The following is a 25418-nucleotide window of genomic DNA, read 5'->3' on the forward strand; positions in this document are numbered from 1 at the left end:
AAGTGACAGTAGCTGCAGCTCTGCTGGAAGATGGAAAGTTCCAAGTGACAGTAGCTGCAGCTCTGCTGGAAGATGGAAAGTTCCAAGTGACAGTAGCTGCAGCTCTGCTGGAAGATGGAAAGTTCCAAGTGACAGTAGCTGCAGCTCTGCTGGAAGATGGAAAGTTCCAAGTGACAGTAGCTGCAGCTCTGCTGGAAGATGGAAAGTTCCAAGTGACAGTAGCTGCAGCTCTGCTGGAAGATGGAAAGTTCCAAGTGACAGTAGCTGCAGCTCTGCTGGAAGATGGAAAGTTCCAAGTGACAGTAGCTGCAGCTCTGCTGGAAGATGGAAAGTTCCAAGTGACAGTAGCTGCAGCTCTGCTGGAAGATGGAAAGTTCCAAGTGACAGTAGCTGCAGCTCTGCTGGAAGATGGAAAGTTCCAAGTGACAGTAGCTGCAGCTCTGCTGGAAGATGGAAAGTTCCAAGTGACAGTAGCTGCAGCTCTGCTGGAAGATGGAAAGTTCCAAGTGACAGTAGCTGCAGCTCTGCTGGAAGATGGAAAGTTCCAAGTGACAGTAGCTGCAGCTCTGCTGGAAGATGGAAAGTTCCAAGTGACAGTAGCTGCAGCTCTGCTGGAAGATGGAAAGTTCCAAGTGACAGTAGCTGCAGCTCTGCTGGAAGATGGAAAGTTCCAAGTGACAGTAGCTGCAGCTCTGCTGGAAGATGGAAAGTTCCAAGTGACAGTAGCTGCAGCTCTGCTGGAAGATGGAAAGTTCCAAGTGACAGTAGCTGCAGCTCTGCTGGAAGATGGAAAGTTCCAAGTGACAGTAGCTGCAGCTCTGCTGGAAGATGGAAAGTTCCAAGTGACAGTAGCTGCAGCTCTGCTGGAAGATGGAAAGTTCCAAGTGACAGTAGCTGCAGCTCTGCTGGAAGATGGAAAGTTCCAAGTGACAGTAGCTGCAGCTCTGCTGGAAGATGGAAAGTTCCAAGTGACAGTAGCTGCAGCTCTGCTGGAAGATGGAAAGTTCCAAGTGACAGTAGCTGCAGCTCTGCTGGAAGATGGAAAGTTCCAAGTGACAGTAGCTGCAGCTCTGCTGGAAGATGGAAAGTTCCAAGTGACAGTAGCTGCAGCTCTGCTGGAAGATGGAAAGTTCCAAGTGACAGTAGCTGCAGCTCTGCTGGAAGATGGAAAGTTCCAAGTGACAGTAGCTGCAGCTCTGCTGGAAGATGGAAAGTTCCAAGTGACAGTAGCTGCAGCTCTGCTGGAAGATGGAAAGTTCCAAGTGACAGTAGCTGCAGCTCTGCTGGAAGATGGAAAGTTCCAAGTGACAGTAGCTGCAGCTCTGCTGGAAGATGGAAAGTTCCAAGTGACAGTAGCTGCAGCTCTGCTGGAAGATGGAAAGTTCCAAGTGACAGTAGCTGCAGCTCTGCTGGAAGATGGAAAGTTCCAAGTGACAGTAGCTGCAGCTCTGCTGGAAGATGGAAAGTTCCAAGTGACAGTAGCTGCAGCTCTGCTGGAAGATGGAAAGTTCCAAGTGACAGTAGCTGCAGCTCTGCTGGAAGATGGAAAGTTCCAAGTGACAGTAGCTGCAGCTCTGCTGGAAGATGGAAAGTTCCAAGTGACAGTAGCTGCAGCTCTGCTGGAAGATGGAAAGTTCCAAGTGACAGTAGCTGCAGCTCTGCTGGAAGATGGAAAGTTCCAAGTGACAGTAGCTGCAGCTCTGCTGGAAGATGGAAAGTTCCAAGTGACAGTAGCTGCAGCTCTGCTGGAAGATGGAAAGTTCCAAGTGACAGTAGCTGCAGCTCTGCTGGAAGATGGAAAGTTCCAAGTGACAGTAGCTGCAGCTCTGCTGGAAGATGGAAAGTTCCAAGTGACAGTAGCTGCAGCTCTGCTGGAAGATGGAAAGTTCCAAGTGACAGTAGCTGCAGCTCTGCTGGAAGATGGAAAGTTCCAAGTGACAGTAGCTGCAGCTCTGCTGGAAGATGGAAAGTTCCAAGTGACAGTAGCTGCAGCTCTGCTGGAAGATGGAAAGTTCCAAGTGACAGTAGCTGCAGCTCTGCTGGAAGATGGAAAGTTCCAAGTGACAGTAGCTGCAGCTCTGCTGGAAGATGGAAAGTTCCAAGTGACAGTAGCTGCAGCTCTGCTGGAAGATGGAAAGTTCCAAGTGACAGTAGCTGCAGCTCTGCTGGAAGATGGAAAGTTCCAAGTGACAGTAGCTGCAGCTCTGCTGGAAGATGGAAAGTTCCAAGTGACAGTAGCTGCAGCTCTGCTGGAAGATGGAAAGTTCCAAGTGACAGTAGCTGCAGCTCTGCTGGAAGATGGAAAGTTCCAAGTGACAGTAGCTGCAGCTCTGCTGGAAGATGGAAAGTTCCAAGTGACAGTAGCTGCAGCTCTGCTGGAAGATGGAAAGTTCCAAGTGACAGTAGCTGCAGCTCTGCTGGAAGATGGAAAGTTCCAAGTGACAGTAGCTGCAGCTCTGCTGGAAGATGGAAAGTTCCAAGTGACAGTAGCTGCAGCTCTGCTGGAAGATGGAAAGTTCCAAGTGACAGTAGCTGCAGCTCTGCTGGAAGATGGAAAGTTCCAAGTGACAGTAGCTGCAGCTCTGCTGGAAGATGGAAAGTTCCAAGTGACAGTAGCTGCAGCTCTGCTGGAAGATGGAAAGTTCCAAGTGACAGTAGCTGCAGCTCTGCTGGAAGATGGAAAGTTCCAAGTGACAGTAGCTGCAGCTCTGCTGGAAGATGGAAAGTTCCAAGTGACAGTAGCTGCAGCTCTGCTGGAAGATGGAAAGTTCCAAGTGACAGTAGCTGCAGCTCTGCTGGAAGATGGAAAGTTCCAAGTGACAGTAGCTGCAGCTCTGCTGGAAGATGGAAAGTTCCAAGTGACAGTAGCTGCAGCTCTGCTGGAAGATGGAAAGTTCCAAGTGACAGTAGCTGCAGCTCTGCTGGAAGATGGAAAGTTCCAAGTGACAGTAGCTGCAGCTCTGCTGGAAGATGGAAAGTTCCAAGTGACAGTAGCTGCAGCTCTGCTGGAAGATGGAAAGTTCCAAGTGACAGTAGCTGCAGCTCTGCTGGAAGATGGAAAGTTCCAAGTGACAGTAGCTGCAGCTCTGCTGGAAGATGGAAAGTTCCAAGTGACAGTAGCTGCAGCTCTGCTGGAAGATGGAAAGTTCCAAGTGACAGTAGCTGCAGCTCTGCTGGAAGATGGAAAGTTCCAAGTGACAGTAGCTGCAGCTCTGCTGGAAGATGGAAAGTTCCAAGTGACAGTAGCTGCAGCTCTGCTGGAAGATGGAAAGTTCCAAGTGACAGTAGCTGCAGCTCTGCTGGAAGATGGAAAGTTCCAAGTGACAGTAGCTGCAGCTCTGCTGGAAGATGGAAAGTTCCAAGTGACAGTAGCTGCAGCTCTGCTGGAAGATGGAAAGTTCCAAGTGACAGTAGCTGCAGCTCTGCTGGAAGATGGAAAGTTCCAAGTGACAGTAGCTGCAGCTCTGCTGGAAGATGGAAAGTTCCAAGTGACAGTAGCTGCAGCTCTGCTGGAAGATGGAAAGTTCCAAGTGACAGTAGCTGCAGCTCTGCTGGAAGATGGAAAGTTCCAAGTGACAGTAGCTGCAGCTCTGCTGGAAGATGGAAAGTTCCAAGTGACAGTAGCTGCAGCTCTGCTGGAAGATGGAAAGTTCCAAGTGACAGTAGCTGCAGCTCTGCTGGAAGATGGAAAGTTCCAAGTGACAGTAGCTGCAGCTCTGCTGGAAGATGGAAAGTTCCAAGTGACAGTAGCTGCAGCTCTGCTGGAAGATGGAAAGTTCCAAGTGACAGTAGCTGCAGCTCTGCTGGAAGATGGAAAGTTCCAAGTGACAGTAGCTGCAGCTCTGCTGGAAGATGGAAAGTTCCAAGTGACAGTAGCTGCAGCTCTGCTGGAAGATGGAAAGTTCCAAGTGACAGTAGCTGCAGCTCTGCTGGAAGATGGAAAGTTCCAAGTGACAGTAGCTGCAGCTCTGCTGGAAGATGGAAAGTTCCAAGTGACAGTAGCTGCAGCTCTGCTGGAAGATGGAAAGTTCCAAGTGACAGTAGCTGCAGCTCTGCTGGAAGATGGAAAGTTCCAAGTGACAGTAGCTGCAGCTCTGCTGGAAGATGGAAAGTTCCAAGTGACAGTAGCTGCAGCTCTGCTGGAAGATGGAAAGTTCCAAGTGACAGTAGCTGCAGCTCTGCTGGAAGATGGAAAGTTCCAAGTGACAGTAGCTGCAGCTCTGCTGGAAGATGGAAAGTTCCAAGTGACAGTAGCTGCAGCTCTGCTGGAAGATGGAAAGTTCCAAGTGACAGTAGCTGCAGCTCTGCTGGAAGATGGAAAGTTCCAAGTGACAGTAGCTGCAGCTCTGCTGGAAGATGGAAAGTTCCAAGTGACAGTAGCTGCAGCTCTGCTGGAAGATGGAAAGTTCCAAGTGACAGTAGCTGCAGCTCTGCTGGAAGATGGAAAGTTCCAAGTGACAGTAGCTGCAGCTCTGCTGGAAGATGGAAAGTTCCAAGTGACAGTAGCTGCAGCTCTGCTGGAAGATGGAAAGTTCCAAGTGACAGTAGCTGCAGCTCTGCTGGAAGATGGAAAGTTCCAAGTGACAGTAGCTGCAGCTCTGCTGGAAGATGGAAAGTTCCAAGTGACAGTAGCTGCAGCTCTGCTGGAAGATGGAAAGTTCCAAGTGACAGTAGCTGCAGCTCTGCTGGAAGATGGAAAGTTCCAAGTGACAGTAGCTGCAGCTCTGCTGGAAGATGGAAAGTTCCAAGTGACAGTAGCTGCAGCTCTGCTGGAAGATGGAAAGTTCCAAGTGACAGTAGCTGCAGCTCTGCTGGAAGATGGAAAGTTCCAAGTGACAGTAGCTGCAGCTCTGCTGGAAGATGGAAAGTTCCAAGTGACAGTAGCTGCAGCTCTGCTGGAAGATGGAAAGTTCCAAGTGACAGTAGCTGCAGCTCTGCTGGAAGATGGAAAGTTCCAAGTGACAGTAGCTGCAGCTCTGCTGGAAGATGGAAAGTTCCAAGTGACAGTAGCTGCAGCAGCTCTGCTGGAAGATGGAAAGTTCCAAGTGACAGTAGCTGCAGCTCTGCTGGAAGATGGAAAGTTCCAAGTGACAGTAGCTGCAGCTCTGCTGGAAGATGGAAAGTTCCAAGTGACAGTAGCTGCAGCTCTGCTGGAAGATGGAAAGTTCCAAGTGACAGTAGCTGCAGCTCTGCTGGAAGATGGAAAGTTCCAAGTGACAGTAGCTGCAGCTCTGCTGGAAGATGGAAAGTTCCAAGTGACAGTAGCTGCAGCTCTGCTGGAAGATGGAAAGTTCCAAGTGACAGTAGCTGCAGCTCTGCTGGAAGATGGAAAGTTCCAAGTGACAGTAGCTGCAGCTCTGCTGGAAGATGGAAAGTTCCAAGTGACAGTAGCTGCAGCTCTGCTGGAAGATGGAAAGTTCCAAGTGACAGTAGCTGCAGCTCTGCTGGAAGATGGAAAGTTCCAAGTGACAGTAGCTGCAGCTCTGCTGGAAGGAAACTTTTAAAGTTGTCGTAGCTGATGAACCTTTACTGGAGTACTTGACTCACAGTGTACGTAATCTCCCTAATCCCTAGATTATCAATGAATTTGATTTGTGTGTAGCAAGATGGTGTAGGAGCCAAGCTGGACGCTATTGTAGGATTGACCAGTGATTAATGATAGATTTAGCCAAATTGACTTTAACAGGGGAACGGGATTTTCTTTGACAGGGGAATAAACTGATGGTATATATCTGTATCTACCTTTCCTGCTATTAAACTCTCAGCTAACATCTACCTGGATGTTTGGCCCACAGCTGGCAGACAGGAGAGTGGGGGTCGTGTTCAGTGTCGTGTGGTAGCGGGTACCAGCTACGTGAAGTGTACTGCGAGGAGCCACGGAACATCAGCAGTGTCCGTGTTGCTGACCATTACTGTGTCTTGCCACGACCACCACACCGTCAGCCTTGTAACACTTACGAATGTCCCCGCTGGTACGACGGTATTTGGTCCCAGGTAAGCTGTAGTTCCCAGGTCCCAGCTAAGCTGGTTACTTGGTTAATTAACACACAACACCTGTACACCACAAGTCAAGAATACTTATAAATACCGGGAGATACATCTTAAATTCTGTGTATATTCACCTGTATATATATATATATATATATATATATATATATATATATATATATATATATATATATATATATATATATATATATATATATATATATATGTCGTGCCGAATATGTAAAACTGGTCAATTAGCAAGAACTCATTTAAAATTAAGTCCTTTCTGAAATTTTCTCTTATACGTTTAAAAATATATTGTTTTCATTAATGCTGATGTAAAAATTTATAATTTTGCACCAAAAGAATCTTAGAAAACTTACCTAACCTTATTATAGCAAGAACAATTTATTTTAGCCTAACCCAACTAAATATATTTTAGATTTGTTTACAATAATTTAATACTAAACAAACACAGTGAAATACATTTTTTTCGTTAGGTTCAGAGTGATTTTGGCGAAATTATTGCATACACAAATTTTCGCTTGTCCTATATGGCAAAATGAACGTTGCTATTTAAGCCAAGATCGCAAGTTCTGCCTATTCGGCACGACATATATATATATATATATATATATATATATATATATATATATATATATATATATATATATATATATATATATATATATATATATATTTACCAGGAAGTGTACGGTAGGGTTATTATTGAAAGAATTAGAGGTAAGACAGAATGTAGGATTGCGGATGAGCAAGGAGGTTTTAGTGGGTAGGGGATGTGTAGATCAAGTGTTTATATTGAAGCATGTATGTGAGCAGTATTCAAAGGTAGGGAAATTTTTATTGCATTAATGGATTTAGAAAAGGCATATGATAGTGGATAGGGAAGCAATGTGGCAGATGTTGCAAGTATATGGAATAGGTGGTAAGTTACTAAATGCTGTAAAGAGTTTTTATGAGGATAGTGAGGCTCAGGTTAGGGTGTGTAGAAGAGAGGGAGAATACTTCCCAGTAAAAGTAGGTCTTAGACAGGGATGAGTAATGTCACCATGGTTGTTTAATATATTTATAGATGGGGTTGTAAAAGAAGTAAATGCTAGGGTGTTCGGGAGAGGGGTGGGATTAAATTATGGGGAATCAAATACAAAATGGGAATTGACACAGTTACTTTTTGCTGATGATACTGTGCTTATGGGAGATTCTAAAGAAAAATTGCAAAGGTTAGTGGATGAGTTTGGGAATGTGTGTAAAGGTAGAAAGTTGAAAGTGAACATAGAAAAGAGTAAGGTAATGAGGGTATCAAATGATTTAGATAAAGAAAAATTGGATATCAAATTGGGGAGGAGGAATATGGAAGAAGTGAATGTTTTCAGATACTTGGGAGTTGACGTGTCAGCGGATGGATTTATGAAGGATGAGGTTAATCATAGAATTGATGAGGGAAAAAAGGTGAGTGGTGCGTTGAGGTATATGTGGAGTCAAAAAACGTTATCTATGGAGGCAAAGAAGGGAATGTATGAAAGTATAGTAGTACCAACACTCTTATATGGATGTGAAGCTTGGGTGGTAAATGCAGCAGCGAGGAGACGGTTGGAGGCAGTGGAGATGTCCTGTCTAAGGGCAATGTGTGGTGTAAATATTATGCAGAGCGCTAAAGCCGTATGGATTACAGGCAGTAGCTCCAGTTCCTTGGATGAAGATACCTGGAGTATACCTGGAGAGGATTTTGGGGGGTCAACGCCCCCGCGGCTCGGTCTTTAACCAGGCCTCATGATGTGTTGATTATCATTACAGTGCTCAGCAACGTGTGGTGAAGGTGTTCAGACCAGAGTGGTGCTGTGCAGGGATGCACAGGGCAGGTCCTCACGCCTGTGTCACCAGGGTCTGAGACCAGCCCACACACGCCCGTGTCGTACCGGTGTCACCTGCCCACCGCCCACCACCCTCGCCCATCCCAGACACCAGCCTTATACACGTGAGTCTATACTCTGTGTCTACTTTCATTCATTAGTCTACCGTCATTCATCAACATCTGGTTTCATGAGAGGGACCTGTAGAATCCTGGGTTCAGTGGGTCACATTTACAGGTTTCAGGGTTCCATTAGAACCCTTCAAAGAACAGCTATCATAAAGTTCTGAAGTTAAATGTTGATATTTGTGTGACGTTCTTGTTGCAGCACCCTGGTGGAGTGAAGAACAGGATGCCCTGGCCAGCGAGGAAGGTCTGGCACCTCCCCTCATTCCTAGACCCCAGGCACTCATTGTGGACCAGCAAGTGCCGTCAGAACCCACGTGAGTACCCCAGGCATTTATTGTGGACCAACAAGTACCGTCAGAACATATATATATATATATATATATATATATATATATATATATATATATATATATATATATATATATATATATATATATATGTATGTATGTATGTACACACACACACACATGGTGCTATGGTGACACCACCTGGTGCATCACAATCATCTTCAGGACAAGTGTGTAGATCTCCCAGCTGGTGCATCACCATCTTCACAGATAACCTGAAAAACGAAGTTTTTAACCCTCACAATACAGTAACAAGACCCCCCTTCTATATCTCTCCCTTACAGTACAAGACCCACCTTCTATATCTCTCCCGTACAGTAACAAGACCCCCCTTCTATATCTCTTCCTTACAGTAATACCCCTCTTCTATATCTCTCCCTTACAATAACAAGACCCCCTTCTATATCTCTCCTTCACAGTAACAAGACCCCCCTTCTATCTCTCCTTCACAGTAACAAGACCCCCCTTCTATCTCTCCTTCACAGTAACAACACCCTCCTTCTATATCTCTCCCGTACAGTAACAAGACCCCCTTCTATATCTCTCCCTTACAGTAAGAATACCCATTCTATATCTCTCCCTTACAATAACAAGACCCCCTTCTATATCTCTCCCTCACAGTAACAAGACCCCCTTCTATATCTCTCCTTCACAGTAACAAGACCCCCCTTCTATCTCTCCTTCACAGTAACAACACCCTCCTTCTATATCTCTCCCGTACAGTAACAAGACCCCCTTCTATATCTCTCCTTCACAGTAACAAGACCCCCCTTCTATCTCTCCCTCACAGTAACAACACCCTCCTCCTATATCTCTCCTTCACAGTAACAAGACCCACCTTCTATATCTCTCCCTTACGGTAACAATACCCCCTTCTATCTCTCCTTCACAGTAACAACACCCTCCTTCTATATCTCTCCTTCACAGTAACAAGACCCACCTTCTATATCTCTCCCTCACAGTAACAAGACCCTCCTTCTATATCTCTCCTTCACAGTAACAAGACCCACCTTCTATCTCTCCCTCACAGTAACAAGACCCTCCTTCTATATCTCTCCTTCACAGTAACAAGACCCACCTTCTATCTCTCCCTCACAGTAACAAGACCCTCCTTCTATATCTCTCCTTCACAGTAACAAGACCCCCCTTCTATCTCTCCCTCACAGTAACAAGACCCTCCTTCTATATCTCTCCTTCACAGTAACAACACCCTCCTTCTATATCTCTCCTTCACAGTAACAAGACCCACCTTCTATATCTCTCCTTCACAGTAACAAGACCCACCTTCTATATCTCTCCCTCACAGTAACAAGACCCTCCTTCTATATCTCTCCTTCACAGTAACAAGACCCCCCTTCTATATCTCTCCCTCACAGTAACAAGACCCCCCTTCTATATCTCTCCCTCACAGTAACAAGACCCCCTTCTATATCTCTCCTTCACAGTAACAAGACCCACCTTCTATATCTCTCCCTCACAGTAACAAGACCCCCTTCTATATCTCTCCCTCACAGTAACAAGACCCACCTTCTATATCTCTCCCTCACAGTAACAAGACCCACCTTCTATATCTCTCCCTCACAGTAACAAGACCCACCTTCTATATCTCTCCCTCACAGTAACAAGACCCACCTTCTATATCTCTCCCTCACAGTAACAAGACCCACCTTCTATATCTCTCCCTCACAGTAACAAGACCCACCTTCTATATCTCTCCTTCACAGTAACAAGACCCACCTTCTATATCTCTCCTTCACAGTAACAAGACCCACCTTCTATATCTCTCCCTCACAGTAACAAGACCCCCTTCTATATCTCTCCCTCACAGTAACGAGATAGTAATCCCATACAATAGTGTTGTGTTATCAGTAGTGTCCTGACCTCTCTTGAGACCTACTGCTCCCTGATCCTCTCTTTTAAGCGATCCTTCCCTCTGATCCTTCCGTGCCCTAGGATCCACACACACTCTCTCTCTTACTCTACTGTCTCTGTCTCTAACTTGGGTTGCTCTCTAATTTTGTCCATATTATCGTTGGTTTCTCTCTTATATTGCTGTTCGCTTCTTGTTTACACTTTTTTTTCCGTTCTCTTCTCTCCTCGTTAGGTTAGGTTAGGTAAGGTTCGTCAGGAAACAGGACAAATGTTTCCTGACGCGGGTCTTAGTCAGATGATGACCCGCCTTTGGAGCTTTTGGTCATCTGACCGAGGCCTTCCGCTGGCTTACCGGTCCACCCCTTTAAAAATTATGGTCATTTATAACCATTGTTATATATCTCTCTCCTCATTCAGATCCACCGCGAGCGAGGCGGAGATGAATCTATCTATCTATCTATCTCTCTCTCTCTCTCTCTCTCTCTCTCTCTCTCTCTCTCTCTCTCTCTCTCTCTCACTCTCTCCCTCTCTCCTCTCTCTCTCTCTCTCTCTCTCTCTCTCTCTCTCTCTCTCTCTCTCTCTCTCTCTCTCTCTCTCTCTCTCTCTCTCTCTCATGATGGACCTTGAAAAAAATTACAAACTTCTCGACCAAACTTGTTTTGACCTCAAAGTTCTCCTTTCTTACGGGAACTTGCTTTCAACGTCTAAGTTCCAGTGATGTGAACTTTAGTGCTGGAAACTTAAGATTGTCGTCTTTAAGAAGCGCTAAACCCTGATGCATTCACAACCTCAGGACCTGATGCCTTCACAACCTCAGGACCTGATGCCTTCACAACCTCAGGACCTGATGCCTTCACAACCTCAGGACCTGATGTCTTCACAACCTCAGGACCTGATGTCTTCACAACCTCAGGACCTGATGCCTTCACAACCTCAGGATCTGATTCCTTTACAACCTCAGGACCTGATCCCTTCACAACCTGAGGACCTGATCAAGTGTACCCACAACCTAACCAACTTGTGTTCCCCCAAAAATGTGTATGGAGACTGTTTATAGTTGGGTTGGGTTACAACGTGTTGACCACGTAGCATCCTGGGGAAGGGTTATAGGTGTACATGGTACCATCCTATTGCAGTAGCATCGTCTGTGATGTCATGAAGCTGGAGGGAAGATGGTAGGATAAAGGGGAGATGGTAGGATTGAGGGAAAAGATGGTAGGATGGAGGGGTAGGATGAAGGGAAAAGACGGTAGGATGGAGGATGTAAGATGGTGAGATGCCAGGATGATACAAGGGATGGTGGGGGGGGGGGGGCACTGGATGCTGCTGACGCCAGCCAGAGCCAGGGAGATGGTCGCCATGGTTACCATCCCTCCGGCGGCACAGTTGCGGTATTTCCTGCGGCCTGCTGGCGCCAGACCTCCCTTCTAACCCCCTCCTATCCCCCCAACGTGGGTCCTCCCCCTCTCCACCTCAAAATCTTGTCCGATGCAGTTTGGTAAGACTAACAAACCTTACCTAACCTAACCTTTATATTAAATTTCTAAGAAAGCTCTGTTGGGCGTTCTAGTTGAAGAGGAAAGCAAAGTGACAAGCCTGGTGCTAGGCCGGGCTGCGAGTATAATAATCTTTATTTCTACAAGTACGTGATACAACTTATATAGACCATAGCTGACATAGGTGACAGTACCATATAGAAAGCCCCTTCTTATGCAGAGAATTTCCCACAACTTGGGTTAATTTTGTCCCCAGGATGCCACCCACACCGGTCGACCTAGCAGGTACTTACTGCTAGGTGAATTTGGACAGCAGGTATCTTAAGGAAACACGTCCCAGTATTTCCATCCGTACTGGGGATCGAATCAAGGACCTCAATGTCGGAAACGTAGAACGCGGGGGCGTTGACCCCCGGAACCCCCAAGGTATACTCCAGGTATACCAGCATCAGAACAACTCACTGGAATAGAAAAATCAGGATGTTTAAAACAGTACACAAAACATTGACACCGTATATCTCGACTCAAAAATTTAGCAAAATCTATATTTTTTATAAATGTGACTTTGAAATAAATCTTAAATTTGTACACTAGTCTTGAGTACACGCAGGTGTTATGTGCACAGTAAACCCAATATAAGCCACAATAAACAACTGTCAATGTATAGAATGGACTGGAAACAAGAACCCTGGTCCTGAGGACATTTTATATACAGTTTTACGCAGTTCCTGGAAATTACAAGTGTCTTATAGGATAATATCTCTCTAGTTACCTGGAGAATGTTTCAGGGTCAGCGCCCCCCACTGCCCATTCCTTGATCAGGCCACTGTGGATATTCTCGAATAACTCCCAAGAAATCTAAGTGACTTATTTCCACTGGAGAATTTGATCAGATATATATACCAGGACCAAGGTTCGAATCCTATTCTGTACATTCACATTATGTAATTAAAATCCAAAATAACTTACTGAAGTTTCCCCTCGCAGGTACATGAAGGGTAACTGGAGCAGTTGCAGTGTGACGTGTGGTGAAGGATCAAGGAGCAGAAGTGTTACTTGTAAGATCTTCCTGGAGTTCTCTCGTACAGTGGCAGTCCTTCCTGACGACCAGTGTCCAGGAGCCAAGCCTCCACACTCTCAGAGATGTGTCCTGCCTCCTTGCTCACACGCCATGACCAGGTCAACAATACACACCCAATACCGACTGGAACGATACACAAATAACCCACACACAGAATGACCTTCATTAGTCAGACCAAAACGTCGTCATAAGGGTCACTATCCTGTGTGTGAGTTATGTAACATGACCAGATCTCTCACAACACTATCACTACTACTAACATTAATAATCTTTATTCTCTAAAATCTACAAATGTTGTAAAAGTGATATAACCAATTTATATATTTATGTACATTTCTTCCTGGAAATAAATGGTATAAAATACCGACACAATGGAAATATAAACACACATGCAGGATAATGTGATCCTTTATTGACAACGTTTCGCCCACACAGTGGGCTTTTTAAAGTCACAATCAGATCTGAACATTAAAATGGTATAAAATACCGACAGGTTGTTAGGTAAGACACATATGCAACAGTTAGGTATCTTTATTGTGAAACGTTTCGCCTACACAGTAGGCTTCTTCAGTCAAGTACAGAAAAGTTGATAGAAGCAGAAGATACTTGAAGACGATGTAATCAGTCCATCACCCTTAAAGTTTTGAGGTGGTCAGTCCCTCAGTCTGGAGAAGAGCATTGTTCCATAGTATGAAACAATATGGAGAAGAAGTGACAGGATGGAGCTTTTTATAGCCCCAAGAGGTGAGACGTAGGCCACTAGGAGAGGTAAGAACTCAGATGTTGAGAAGGCAGGTCCCTCTCAAATCCAGCCTCTCTCACTGGTGGAAGTTGTCGAAGTTGATTGCAGGTCTGTACCAAGATACCCTTGTGTTGCAGTGTCTGACAGATTGAACATTAAAATGGTATAAAATACAATCAGATCTGTTTGTGACTTTAAAAAGCCCACTGTGTGGGCGAAACGTTGTCAATAAAGGATCACATTATACTGCATATGTGTTTATATTTCCACATTTCTTCCTACAATTATTCTTATATTTATCGGGAAGCTGTAAAACCGTAAGAGCCTAGGGGATTTGGAGGTAGATTCAATCCAACGAAGTGGAGGGTGATTCTAGTTCTATGGATGAAGAGCCCTTCAGGGTTCCCACAATGTTACTAGATAAGATAAGATAAGATTTCGTTCGGATTTTTAACCCCGGAGGGTTAGCCACCCAGGATAACCTAAGAAAGTCAGTGCGTCATCGAGGACTGTCTAACTTATTCCCATTGGGGTTCTCAATCTTGTCCCCCAGGATGCGACCCACACCAGTCGACTAACACCCAGGTACCTATTTGCTGCTAGGTGAACAGGACAACAGGTGTAAGGAAACTTATCGAAATGTTTCCACCCGCCTGGAATCGAACCCAGGCCCTCCGTGTGTGAAGCGGGAGCTTTAGCCACCAGGCCACTGGGCCACTAGCAGTGTTAGAGCACCAACACGACGTACCTACCTTATGACAAGGTCTTCTTTATTATTATTATCTCCATGGGGAAGCATTAACTCCATCGGGAGTAGCCTTAGTCATACATGATAACCATCATGGGACGAATGTATCATTCGTGATCGCAGGATAACCCGGAATTCAACTGTAGAATATACTACCAATACCTTGGCACCTGTTTACTACTAGGTGAACATGGGTAGCAGAAATTAAATCCAGGTCCTTTCGGCTGTGGCTTTGTAACTTGTCATGATTGTGACCAGATCTACCTGGAGTTCATTACCTTTGTAACTTGCTCAGCTATCAAAATTTTGGGGCCCAGTCCCTGGACCCATTATGTACCTCTGTAATCTTTTGACTATCGCCCACAGGATGGGTATGGGGTGCATAATGAACATATGAAATTAACTTCGACTGTGAGCCAACCGCTGTTCCAGCGAACTAAGCTGAATAACCCGTACGTGGGGAGCACTAAACCCGTAGGGATTATAAAGTGCCCGAGGGGAAGAATGGAAGGCATTCAGGCTTAATTCAGGGAAGTGAAGCACAGATCAAATTCCCTAGATCAAAAGCCCCCCAACCAGGATCAAAGAACTTTTGAAGAATATATGTATTTATTTTACATAAATATAATAGTTACCCGTCCTGTACTACGTTTTCTCTAAATCTTTATGCGTTAGAGAAAACGATTAATTTCAGGGCCGACTAAAATAAAATACCTATCGTTAATAAAAATTGATCTAACATGCATGAGCATTTCAGGCAATCGAAATTCAATTTTCAACTATAAGTAAAATTATTTGAAGAGCTCATAGTATGCACAGCATTTAGAATAATAATAATAGTAATAAAGGACCCCAATGGAAATAAAAGGACCCCAATGGAAATAAGTCACTCTGTCTGACTTTTTTGGGTTATCCCAGGTTCTCTACACATATGCTGCTATGTATGATAATTCTATGTAACTGTATTTGTGTATACCTGAATAAACTTACTTACTTACTAATAATGTAATAATTATAATGTAGTAATAATAATAATAATACAGGGTGTTTCAAAATGAACCCAATTTCAAAGCAGAAATGGGTGGTAATTAGGTTTGATCTAAGGAAAGGGAGAGTGGCTTATTTTCAGTGGGTTGTTTTGCTGTTCTCTGTCTTTCAAACTTCTCCTCCTCCCTCCCTTACTTAAGGTGCTATTCCTACAAGTGACCAAGTACCTGGGACTTAATTAAGTTAAGATTTTGTTTGGAATTTTAACTCAGGAGGGTTAGCCACCCAGGATAACCAAATAAAATCAAGTGCTTTATCAAGGGACTGTATCTTATTTCTGTTGGTGTCCTCAATCTTGTCCCCCAGGATGAAACCCACACCAGTTGACTAACACCCAGGTACCTACTTGCTCGCTAGGTGAACAGGGACAACAGGTTTAAGGAAATACACCCAGTGTCTCCACCCTTGCCTGGGATCGAACCACAGACACTCAGTGTGTGAGCCGAGTGTAATTTACACATGTCATTATGTATGATAATTTGTATGACTGTATTTGTGTGTACCTATACCTAAATAAACTCGCTTATTGTACCAGTTTATGTGAGCACAAAGTAGTGCGATTCATTCAGTTTTCTATTGTATATCTTAAAGCAAGGCATTGATACAAGGCATTGAACCTTATTTTCAATATTTACCAAAACGTAAAATAATGCAGACTTTAATTTTTAGGCACGAATATCCCGCAAGCGAGGTGAGTGACGCAGCACATGAACATCCCATTGTTAGTCTAGAAGATGCCCATGATGAGGACGATTCAAACGGTGACCAAAAAATTCATGAGACACCATTCCTGCCCAAGCTAGTGGATGAGGATGCATCCTTTGGAAGAGGCAAGACCTTGGTGCAAGATATAGACTTACAGGTGCCTAAAGCTCAGGCATACAATGAGCCCCACCCAGGTCTCCACTCCTATGAGACACCCACTGATCTACAACCTGCCAGCGATCCCCTGCTGCGTTATGCTAGTGAATTTGATGCTCATAACCAGTATGACTCGTATGAAGTTAGTCGCAGTAAGCCTCAATTGGAGTCCGAGCATGCAGAGATGAATTCCATTGAAATTGACATGGGTGGAGGTGAGGGTGGATATCCCGGGTCTTACCAGATTGAGGACGAATCAAACATTGCCCACACCTACCAGTGGACCACTCTTGGCTTTGGTCCCTGTAGTGCTTCATGTCTTGGTAAGGTCATTATTTCAGTAAGTGCAATTTACTGCACTAAAATAAAAATATAGTGACAGGGATTCATACCCTGAATTTTATTCCTTGTGTAACTGAGAAAAATATTGCTGTTATAAAGTTTTACTTGTATAATATTCTTTATTACTCATGCTTAATATACTGTGTACAGTATCATCAGGTTTAATACTGATACATTTCTTAATTATTGTTACATTCATGGGAAAGTGCTAAACCTGTAAGACATTATACAACACCTGTTTGATCCAAGGAAAACTATTTTATTTTTTATTTTTTTTATTATCACACTGGCCGATTCCCACCAAGGCAGGGTGGCCCAAAAAAGAAAAACTTTCACCATCATTCACTCCATCACTGTCTTGCCAGAAGGGTGCTTTACACTACAGTTTTTAAACTGCAACATTAACACCCCTCCTTCAGAGTGCAGGCACTGTACTTCCCATCTCCAGGACTCAAGTCCGGCCTGCCGGTTTCCCTGAACCCCTTCATAAATGTTACTTTGCTCACACTCCAACAGCACGTCAAGTATTAAAAACCATTTGTCTCCATTTACTCCTATCAAACACGCTCACGCATGCCTGCTGGAAGTCCAAGCCCCTCGCACACAAAACCTCCTTTACCCCCTCCCTCCAACCTTTCCTAGGCCGACCCCTACCCCGCCTTCCTTCCACTACAGACTGATACACTCTTGAAGTCATTCTGTTTCGCTCCATTCTCTCTACATGTCCGAACCACCTCAACAACCCTTCCTCAGCCCTCTGGACAACAGTTTTGGTAATCCCGCACCTCCTCCTAACTTCCAAACTACGAATTCTCTGCATTATATTCACACCACACATTGCCCTCAGACATGACATCTCCACTGCCTCCAGCCTTCTCCTTGCTGCAACATTCATCACCCATACTTCACACCCATATAAGAGCGTTGGTAAAACTATACTCTCATACATTCCCCTCTTTGCCTCCAAGGACAAAGTTCTTTGTCTCCACAGACTCCTAAGTGCACCACTCGCCCCTTTTCCCCTCATCAATTCTATGATTCACCTCATCTTTCATAGACCCATCCGCTGACACGTCCACTCCCAAATATCTGAATACATTCACCTCCTCCATACCCTCTCCCTCCAATCTGATATCCAATCTTTCATCACCTAATCTTTTTGTTATCCTCATAACCTTACTCTTTCCTGTATTCACTTTTAATTTTCTTCTTTTGCATACCCTACCAAATTCATCCACCAATCTCTGCAACTTCTCTTCAGAATCTCCAAAGAGCACAGTGTCATCAGCAAAGAGCAACTGTGACAACTCCCACTTTATGTGCGATTCTTTATCTTTTAACTCCACGCTTCTTGCCAAGACCCTCGCATATACTTCTCTTACAACCCCATCTATAAATATATTAAACAACCACGGTGACATCACACATCCTTGTCTAAGGCCTACTTTTACTGGGAAATAATTTCCCTCTTTCCTACATACTCTAACTTGAGCCTCACTATCCTCGTAAAAACTCTTCACTGCTTTCAGTAACCTACCTCCTACACCATACACCTGCAACATCTGCCACATTGCCCCCCTATCCACCCTGTCATACGCCTTTTTCCAAATCCATAAATGCAACAAAGACCTCTTTAGCCTTATCTAAATAGTTTACCTGTATTCATTTCTTGTCACTGTTCCTGCTGTTTGGTCCCTCACCAGACCTGAACTCGAGGGTTAATAGCCCAGGATAACCCAATAAAGCCAAAGTGTTATTAGACTATCTTTTTATCATTAGGATCTTTTGCATTGGGGTCCCAGGTGCTGGCTGCAGGAAGTCCAAAGTAGGCCTCACAGCCTGGCTGGTTAGGAACTAACTTTAGGAACTTATCAAATTTTCTTCTTGAAGACAGCCAGCTATCTGCTGGTAATTTCCCTTATGTATGAAGGGAGCCTGTTGAAACTTCTTTTTTCCTCTTAGTGTACTCATGGCACCCCTGTTTTTCATTGGGGTATTTTGCACTGTGTGTGTAGGCTCCTGCTCTTGTAGGGAGTGATTTCAGTATGCAGATATGGAACCAATCCCTCCAGAATTTTCCTGGTGTAAATTATGATGAATCTTATTTGTTTACATTCCAGGAGGTACAGTTCAAGGGCCTTCAAACATTCCTAATAATTTAGGTAATTGACTGAATTTATACGAGGCATGACGGTTGTTTGTACGTTCTGTAGATCTGCAGTTTTGCCTGTCGAAAGGGGCTTTTAGTCTGTAGCAGTATTAGCCTGGAGATAACATCTTTAGATGAATATTATTACAGACTAATATGGCTTGGCATCCTTGCTTTGATGGTTTTAATTATCCACTCTATCATTTTCCTTGCAGGTGTAATAATAACATTGTTTTTATCCGTTAAATAAACTTTTTTTTTACATTTTCTCTCCAAGTTCTGCACATCATTCTTCCATTTCATTGAGTTCATTAAATTTGTTTTGTTTCATTCCAATTATTTATTCTCCAATTTTTCCACTTCAGAGTAACTGAAATATGTTCCCACTGAACATCATATTGTTTTCTGTGGCTCACTGGTAGACTTAGTTTATATCAGCTTGCAGATTTGCTTATTTCCTCATTGATGCTTCTGTCATACAAATTGTAGTATCATCAGCAGAGGATGATACAGTGATGTGATTTATGTGTATGTTGGATATGAGATGAGGAAGAGAACAGGGACAAGTACTGTACCTTGAGTAACAGAACTTTTCACTGTGGATGCTTCATTATACTTTGTTCACTATTACTCTTTGGATGCAATTTATTAGAAAATTAAACATCCATCCGGCCAGTCTCCCAGTTATTCCTTCTGCATACATTTTATATGCTATTACATGTTGACCACACTTGTCAAAAGCTTTTGGAAAATTGGTGTATACTGCGTTTGCTTTTTGCCTGTCTTCCAGTGCATCCAAGACTATGCCATTATGGCCCAGTAGTTGTGTGAGGCTGGAGTGACCTGCTCTAAGATATTTCTTTAGATATTGTGCCAGTACCTTGTGACTCTTACAGGTTTAGCACTTAACTTGATTATAATAATTAAGATATTGTACATCATACAAATACAAGTGTACAAGCAGTTTGTAAATTATTGTAATGTAGTATAAAGTGAGCCCTTTCTCTTTAGTTATATATATTTCATTTTCACTATGCAACAATGCTGCAACATTGATGGTGGTACAATTTCAGGTGGAGTGCAGGAGTCTATGGTAAAGTGTGTCAGAAAATCAGACAGGAAACCAGTAATATCACAACTGTGTAGTACGTTGGTACGGCCGGACATCATTACCCGCACATGCAATGACCAGCCCTGTCCTCCACGCTGGAATATATCAGAATTTGGAGAGTGCAGCAAGACATGTGGAGGAGGAATACAAGTAAGAGTTTGGTGTCGTGAGGTTTATAAGTCAGTTATTATTATTACCAGTACAATAATTGAGGAAGTGCTAAACTCAGAAGTCATGCAGCACCTGGGGAATGGGAGGCATTGAGTTTCAGTCCAAGGAAAGGAAAGTCAGGTTCAGTTTCCCAGATCAAGAGCCCTCACTGGCATCAAGAAACCTCCCTTGAGGGGATAAAATAATATAAACTCTTCATACTCAGTTTCATTATCATTACTATTTTCTTGTATGCACAACAAAGCACTAAACCAGAATGAGGTTATACAGTGCTAGTGGGGTAGCACTGTATGGAAAAGTCTCACTCAGGGGGTCATGAAACACCCGGGGAATAGGAGGTAATAAATTTTGATTCAAAACAGGGAAGGGTCGCTCCAGTTCCGTGGATCCATGTTATTATTATAATAATCAAAGGGGTAACACTAAACCTGCAATAATAATAATAATAGTTTATTTCAGCATGATATTATTATTATTATTACAATCAAGGGGGAAGCGCTAAACCCGGAGGATTATACAGCGCCTGGGGGGGGATGTGGAAGGCATTCAGGCTTAATTCGGGGAACTGGAGCACAGATCCAATTCCCTAAATCAAGAGGGAACTTCCTTGAGAGCACAGATCATTTGGGTGTACAATTCCCAGGCAAACTTAAAGTAATAAGGCAAGAGAGAGTGGGTGAGCCCCAAGTCACCAACATCATAGGAAGGAGGAATAACCTTCCTTGAGGGGGGGAAGTTCAGCATGATAAAATGTTTGTGGGGATATAGTTTTGGAGTGGTTGGTGCAAAGGTGACCTATTACATTAGTGGGTGTACATGCAGAAAGATAATTGAAAGAATTAAGAGTAAAACCCAAGGAGGCTTTATATGCAGAACATTTCAGGCAAACTTAAGAGTAATAAGGGGGGCAATATGTTGCAAGTGTATGGTGTAGGAGGTAGGTTACTGAAAGCAGTGAAGAGTTTTTACGAGGATAGTGAGGCTCAAGTTAGAGTATGTAGAAAAGAGGGAAATTTTTTCCCAGTAAAAGTAGGCCTTAGACAAGGATGTGTGATGTCACCGTGGTTGTTTAATATATTTATAGATGGGGTTGTAAGAGAAGTAAATGCGAGGGTCTTGGCAAGAGGCGTGGAGTTAAAAGATAAAGAATCACACACAGGGTGGGAGTTGTCACAGCTGCTCTTTGCTGATGACACTGTGCTCTTGGGAGATTCTGAAGAGAAGCTGCAGAGATTGGTGGATGAATTTGGTAGGGTGTGCAAAAGAAGAAAATTAAAGGTGAATACAGGAAAGAGTAAGGTTATGAGGATAACAAAAAGATTAGGTGATGAAAGATTGAATATCAGATTGGAGGGAGAGAGTATGGAGGAGGTGAACGTATTCAGATATTTGGGAGTGGACGTGTCAGCGGATGGGTCTATGAAAGATGAGGTGAATCATAGAATTGATGAGGGAAAAAGAGTGAGTGGTGCACTTAGGAGTCTGTGGAGACAGAGAACTTTGTCCTTGGAGGCAAAGAGGGGAATGTATGAGAGTATAGTTTTACCAACGCTCTTATATGGGTGTGAAGCATGGGTGATGAATGTTGCAGCGAGGAGAAGGCTGGAGGCAGTGGAGATGTCATGTCTGAGGGCAATGTGTGGTGTGAATATAATGCAGAGAATTCGTAGTTTGGAAGTTAGGAGGAGGTGCGGGATTACCAAAACTGTTGTCCAGAGGGCTGAGGAAGGGTTGTTGAGGTGGTTCGGACATGTAGAGAGAATGGAGCGAAACAGAATAACTTCAAGAGTGCATCAGTCTGTAGTGGAAGGAAGGCGGGGTAGGGGTCGGCCTAGGAAGGGTTGGAGGGAGGGGGTAAAGGAGGTTTTGTGTGCGAGGGGCTTGGACTTCCAGCAGGCATGCGTGAGCATGTTTGATAGGAGTGAATGGAGACAAATGGTTTTTAATACTTGACGTGCTGTTGGAGTGTGAGCAAAGTAACATTTATGAAGGGATTCAGGGAAACCGGCAGGCCGGACTTGAGTCCTGGAGATGGGAAGTACAGTGCCTGCACTCTGAAGGAGGGGTGTTAATGTTGCAGTTTAAAAACTGTAGTGTAAAGCACCCTTCTGGCAAGACAGTGATGGAGTGAATGATGGTGAAAGTTTTTCTTTTTCGGGCCACCCTGCCTTGGTGGGAATCGGCCAGTGTGATAATAAAAAAAAAAAAAATAATAATGAGTAATTTTATACATACAGACATTTGGGTGAGTATAAGTGTAAATTTAGGAGTTTACAATGAATACACTTATGATCCATAACCCTTCACCACTATCAGGGCATCACCCTTGAAAAGCAATACCATAGTCTTGAAGTGCTAGCACAGCACTATATGACCCTTGTGGGTTTAGCACTTAGTTGTGATTTTTATAATAATAATTGAAGTGCCATTAATGTTATCCATGTCTCTGTTTCTCTGCTAGATTCAAGCCATTTACACACAGTAATGGTTATGTGCAAACAGTATACTGTACAAACTGGATTTCATAGTGATTTGAGTGTTCAATTTGACAGACGCGGGAGGTGAAGTGTATCCATGAGGTGACTCGAGGCGGGACTAATACTGTAGAGGTACCCGACAGCCTCTGTCCACAACCACCACATCGCACACAACAACACTGCAACTTCATGGACTGTCCCCCTGAGTGGGTACCAAGCAGATGGTCCAAGGTAAGAGTAGTCTGGCTTCTCTTTCCTTGTCTGTTACACACACACTCACACTATATCAACTTGTATTCTATAGAGAAGCTAGCCTCATGGAGATCCATCTTCAGTATTTAGTAAAGGTTTTTAAAATTTGCTAATGGTAGTTCTACCTCTCAATTTTCTACTACTGTGACCAACGGAATTTTTTACACTAATGGAATGCTGTATGTTTTGTTAAATTTTTATTGATCTGCCATCTCTTTTTAACACCCGTTTCATTAATTTGCCATCTCTCTTAACATCCTGACATACAATATGATTGTTCCTCTTGTGTGATTGTTCTTCACTTATGTCTTCCTGCAACTCTTTAGGAGTTTTAAAGAGTAAACGTATACGAGAATACAATATGTAAACGAGAGATCTGAAAGCAATGTCTAATATTTCGTTATTATAAGCCTTACATTAATTTGTTTTTGTAGTGTTCAGCACCGTGTGGTGGTGGAGGGAAGAGACGGGAAGTGCGGTGCCACCAGGCTCTGGCCAATGGCCGGATAGAAGAGAGACCCAACCGAGAATGTCCTCACCGCCAGCCACGCTCTTTCCGGAAGTGCAACCAGAGGGGTTGCCAAGGAGAGAGAAAAGAACCAAAAAATTCTATTATTAAATCTCAGGTTCATCAAAATTATGTTCAAAGCAAGTTCATGAAAAGACTTACTCTCAAGGTAAGAAAATTGGCAATAAGCAAAGAATATTTTTTTTGTCTCTTAACAATTATGGCACATTATATCTTTGAATATGAAAATGGAGGCATATGACATGCAACAAAAACCACCACCACCACATTGAACTTGTGTTGGCATTTTGCCTCTTCTTTGTGAGAGTCTATGTTAAGAATAAACAAGTAACATAAATGTGGCTCGATTAGCAGTGCACTCAGCTCACACACTGAGTGTCTGTGGCTCGATCCTGGGCACGGGTGGAAAAGTTGGGCATGTTTCCTTACACCTGGTGTCCCTATTCACCTAGCAGTAAATAGATACTGTACTTGGGTGTTAATCGACCATTATGGGTCGCATTCTGGAAGATTACGATAATACTCAATTTCTTTGAGCATACAGATAATGTACATGCGTACATGAGTAAAATAGTAGGCACAAAAGAATGCCACTAACTATGCAGTGTATTTTCTGCAGCTAATAATAAGGCTTATAATTAAGCATTTCTTAACAATAACTTCAAACCACACTAATAATAATAATAATAATAATACAATAATAATCTTTATTTTTACAAGTACTACATGATACAACTTATACAGACATAGATGACATCAGTGACATACTATATAGAAAGCCCCTGGTTATGTAGAGCATTTCGGACAACTTGGGTTAATTTTGTCCCCCAGGATGTGACCCACACCAGTCACCTAACACCCAGGTGCCTACTTACTGCTAGATGAACAGGGCCAGACGGTGTCTTAAGAAAACATGCCCAGTGTTTCCACCCATACCGGACTCGAACCACGGGCACTCAGTGTGTGAGCTGAGTGACTACCAACCGAGCTACAGAACACACTTGTGGGAAGACAAGATTTTTTCTTAATGTATAGCCAAAACAAAGGGTATTCCTCATGTGAAGCAAAAAAAAAAGATATTAAAGACAAATAACCATACTCTTCTATTATTCCTTTCTTTAAGATAAACAATAGCTTGCAATCTGATTGCTCGAACTTTTGGGACAGGTTGGTGGGACAGCTACAGTGTTCCGAGGAGTGAAAGTCAAGGTGAAGTGTCCTGTACGACGCTTCGACCGTTCCAAGATCACCTGGTGGTACGAGGGTCACCAGGTGGGCAAGAGAGGCCCCATCAGAACCAACAATAATGGTGTTCTCAAGATCAAGGAAGTGCAGTATCCACATGCTGGAGTTTATATTTGTAGAGGTATGTCCAAGATCACTTGTAAAGGTATGTCCAAGATCACTTGTAAAGGTATGTCCAAAATCACTTGTAAAGGTATGTCCAAGATCACTTGTAAAGGTATGTCCAAGATCACTTGTAAAGGTATGTCCAAGATCACTTGTAAAGGTATGGCCAAGATCACTTGTAAAGGTAGAGTCAAGGTCACTTGTAAAGGTATGTCCAAGATCACTTGTAAAGGTATGTCCAAGATCACTTGTAAAGGTATGGCCAAGATCACTTGTAAAGGTATGTCCAAGATCACTTGTAAAGGTATGGCCAAGATCACTTGTAAAGGTATGTCCAAGATCACTTGTAAAGGTATGTCCAAGATCACTTGTAAAGGTATGTCCAAGATCACTTGTAAAGGTATGTCCAAGATCACTTGTAAAGGTATGGCCAAGATCACTTGTAAAGGTATGGCCAAGATCACTTGTAAAGGTATGTCCAAGATCACTTGTAAAGGTATGTCCAAGATCACTTGTAAAGGTATGTCCAAGATCACTTGTAAAGGTATGTCCAAGATCACTTGTAAAGGTATGTCCAAGATCACTTATAAAGGTATGTCCAAGATCACTTGTAAAGGTATGTCCAAGATCACTTGTAAAGGTATGTCCAAGATCACTTGTAAAGGTATGTCCAAGATCACTTGTAAAGGTATGTCCAAGATCACTTATAAAGGTATGTCCAAGATCACTTGTAAAGGGAGAGTCAAGGTCACTTTTCAAGAATATATCCCAGTAAATGTGAGGTAAATAACTTAACTAGCAGTTTTTTTTAATTTTTAGGAAATATTTTTCATTTTTCTGATGGGCATTTAAAAAA

The 25418-nt window shown here is 43.3% G+C and overlaps 1 protein-coding gene across 9 annotated transcripts in view; it reads left to right on the plus strand.

Annotated features, from left to right (window-relative positions):
- Nucleotides 1-25418, plus strand: part of nolo (no long nerve cord) — a 485538-nt gene that overhangs the window by 396819 nt on the left and 63301 nt on the right. For all 9 annotated transcript variants that reach the window (XM_070101993.1, XM_070101995.1, XM_070101994.1 and 6 more), the window contains exons 8-16: nucleotides 5796-5994; nucleotides 7804-7984; nucleotides 8187-8301; nucleotides 12690-12881; nucleotides 15990-16504; nucleotides 19746-19933; nucleotides 22507-22662; nucleotides 23118-23360; nucleotides 24380-24578. In XM_070101993.1, the coding sequence (XP_069958094.1) occupies nucleotides 5796-5994; nucleotides 7804-7984; nucleotides 8187-8301; nucleotides 12690-12881; nucleotides 15990-16504; nucleotides 19746-19933; nucleotides 22507-22662; nucleotides 23118-23360; nucleotides 24380-24578 (1988 nt within the window). The remainder of the gene's footprint in view (nucleotides 1-5795; nucleotides 5995-7803; nucleotides 7985-8186; nucleotides 8302-12689; nucleotides 12882-15989; nucleotides 16505-19745; nucleotides 19934-22506; nucleotides 22663-23117; nucleotides 23361-24379; nucleotides 24579-25418) is intronic.

The sequence above is a fragment of the Cherax quadricarinatus genome, chromosome 79 (genome assembly GCF_038502225.1).
Source record: "Cherax quadricarinatus isolate ZL_2023a chromosome 79, ASM3850222v1, whole genome shotgun sequence".
NCBI lineage: Eukaryota > Metazoa > Arthropoda > Malacostraca > Decapoda > Parastacidae > Cherax > Cherax quadricarinatus.